General features: G+C 33.1%; 2 protein-coding genes across 2 annotated transcripts in view; both read left to right on the top strand.

The window, feature by feature from the left end:
- The window catches only part of LOC126914501 (NEDD8-activating enzyme E1 catalytic subunit), a 41710-nt gene that overhangs the window by 15824 nt on the left and 22953 nt on the right, over nucleotides 1-2933 (top strand). The gene's annotated exons all lie outside the window — the stretch shown is intronic.
- LOC126914534 (RNA-binding protein Rsf1-like) lies at nucleotides 55-2497 on the top strand. The gene is made up of 3 exons (XM_050718607.1): nucleotides 55-251; nucleotides 537-1121; nucleotides 1549-2497. Exons 2-3 carry the CDS (start codon nucleotides 544-546, stop codon nucleotides 1574-1576), a joined length of 606 nt encoding a protein of 201 aa, XP_050574564.1. The 5' UTR covers nucleotides 55-251; nucleotides 537-543; the 3' UTR covers nucleotides 1577-2497.

The raw sequence follows: 2933 nt of genomic DNA on the forward strand, positions 1-2933 counted from the left end.
AAATAGGGAAAAAACCTACTCATGACATTATGCTGGAGATAGATTAATTCATCCGAGCAGACTGTACGTACATTTGGCGTCTGGGTTGGAGACGCCAAGACATCGGATGCAGTTTCTGTGCACTGTGAACCCCGGTTGATTCTCGCCTATTGATTGTATCATAGTAACAGCGTACTGGATATTCTTTTTCTACTAAATTTCTCGAAAAATTCAGCCAAGAAACGAAAGTTACGAGGGAAACTAAAATATAAGTAAGTATAACTATCGTGAAGTTAATAACTATCGTCGAAGACATTGGCGCGCAAGCCTTTGATGTGTTGCTATTCAAGATTTGTTTCTACAGTTTATAAAAGGATCCATTGCGAACATTTATCGTCTTAATACATCGAATTACAGTTTCACCGATCATTTTTAACGATAAATTTAAATTAAAATACGTACCACCATCTTTTCGTAGCGGTTTTATATTAAATATATTAATCGAATTTTCAAACCGAAGTGTGTAAAAAGAGTTTTGTGTACCTCTGAATTTTTAGGTAAAAAATGACACCAGAAGGGTATACGCGCGTTTATGTCGGCGGATTAAACGAAAGCATTAAAAAGGAAGATCTCCAGACAGAATTCGAAAAGTACGGCAAGCTTAACAAAGTTTGGGTTGCATTTAACCCGCCAGGTTTTGCATTTATCGAATTTTTAAATATGAACGAGGCAGAGCTTGCTTGCAGCAGTATGAATGGCACAGAGATTATGGGTGCTAAGTTAAGGGTGGAAATTTCACGGGGTAGAGGTCGTGGTGGAGGTAGGGGTGGTATGGGAGGATTCAGAGGAAGTCGAGGTGGTGCAGCTAGGGGCTATGGGTCTGCTGCCTCCATCGCATTCAATTACAGAGGAAATAATATGTATGCAGATTATGGAGGTTATTATGCAGGCAAGGGTGGTGGAAGTAGGAGTAGAGACTACTATGGAGAAGATTATATGACCAATCGTGCCAGTGGGTATGTTACGCGAGATGGATATACACAAGATGTCTATAATAGCGGAGATCCAAATGCTGATTATTATACCAACAAAGGCACTGGCACATCGAGGTATCGAAGTCGTTCCCCAGCTGGTCGTGGCAGGTATTAATAATACCCAGTCCTTGTAAAATGATCTTAAGTTATATTGTGTTTACATGAATTCAATGAAGTTAGTCTTGTTCAATGAATTGTTCAAAGACGTAACAGTGACAATTGATTTGTCTATACTAGTAACAAAAACAAACATTTGGTCATATTTAAACAAGTGTAAAAATTCCGGGGAATGAGTACTCAGTATCTAAATGATAAATATATATTGAAACTTAAATCTACAATGATTGTTAGCACAGAAAATGTGCATACACATAAAAAAAAGATAGTTGCATGATAATATTACCAATTGGCACTGAATAAATCTCTTGCATGTGCAAATATATTGTGCAATCTGTAAATTACAGTTAATGAAAGTTATCGGCCAGACGAAGGCAAAAATTATGTGACATTCTATTTTGCACTTCCATGTTCACAGTCATCGTCATCTTCGTGAATGCACATAAAAGATCTACACCGCATTGCCAATCTGAACTGCGGGCCAATCAGCTGCCCATCCTGATGACTACATTTCTATCCAATCTACGCAGCGACCTGTATATAGACAACAACTACTATTGCAGATCAAGTTGTGCAATACCATTTGTATAGTATACTTTAGTTCTACAGTTTGTAATCGTTTTCAGAAACATTACCCATTACTCACCAACAAAAGCGTTACTGCAAACTTTATATAACATGAAATTGAATCGCGAACGAAATTTGAATCAAGCTATAACGAATCGTAGTCTAAAGTATTTATATACGCAACTTCTATTTTATTTAAATCTGGGGTATTACGCATATTTTATAGTTTTGAATAAGTTTTTTTACGTATATATTATTTTTTTTGTGTACTTTTTTAAGTTTCTTATAAAGGAACTGGAGAAAATATAGCGAAAAGAAGTTTAACGTACATCATGAGAAAATAAGATTTTTCATAACTAATATTTCTTTTTTTTTTTTTTTTTATTAACATTTAATCGTCTATAACTTTTTATCGTTCATTATAGATACGTATATTATTTAATGAATAGTAATAATATTATTTAAAAAATGAAAAAATTACAAGGGATCTGCCAATTTTAGCCAAATGCACACTACTGCTCGTATATATTGAACTGTACAACTTTGCCTTACGAATTTTTATATGCCATGCAAAATTAAGATTTAAAAAGTTGCAAAATTGATTCGTTAAATATAATTTAATCATAATTAAATCATGGCCTTGGAGTATATGTGCAGAAATAGTATTGCATTTGGAAACTTTGGAGTATTTGCTGCTATGGATACTTGAGTGAAAGGATAAAGAAATTGCGGTAATAATGTTTTGCCATTGCTGTAAATGATGTGGAATTGGATATCTATTAAATGATTTGCTCTCACTACTCTCCGCCACCCTGCCTGCCTGCTCTTGCCTACTTTTTTAGAATTTTCGATACTTACCGATTTCTTCTTATTCATATCGATAAAAGAAAAAGAGATGACCATTCGCAATAACTACAAAGTATAAACAGTGGTTGTTAAATTATCGAAGGTTTATGTATTCTAGTAGATAGCATTTCGTGGATATGGAAAAAAATTTAAGTGTAGATTTTTATACATTTTTATCCTCTATTAATAATTTTTGATTATGTGAAGAACACATTATAAACGTAAGTATTACGGTATAAATATGAAAAGAGAAACTCTAAAAGTTTCTAATAAGAGATATTTTAATATTAACAGTATAACCAAATAATATTACGTTGAAATGAATTTAATCATCTTATCATATTTTTATATCAATTATACTGTTAATATTAATGATAATTTGTTATAAAA

The sequence above is a fragment of the Bombus affinis genome, chromosome 3 (genome assembly GCF_024516045.1).
Source record: "Bombus affinis isolate iyBomAffi1 chromosome 3, iyBomAffi1.2, whole genome shotgun sequence".
NCBI classification, from domain to species: Eukaryota; Metazoa; Arthropoda; class Insecta; order Hymenoptera; family Apidae; genus Bombus; species Bombus affinis.

Coding starts and splice junctions, on each gene's coding strand:
- LOC126914534 (XM_050718607.1), top strand. CDS start 544: ATGACACCAGAAGGGTATACGCGCGTTTATGTCGGCGGATTAAACGAA. Junction 1,122..1,548: donor TCCCCAGCTGGTCGTGGCAG/GTATTAATAATA, acceptor CCATGTTCACAG/TCATCGTCATCTTCGTGAAT.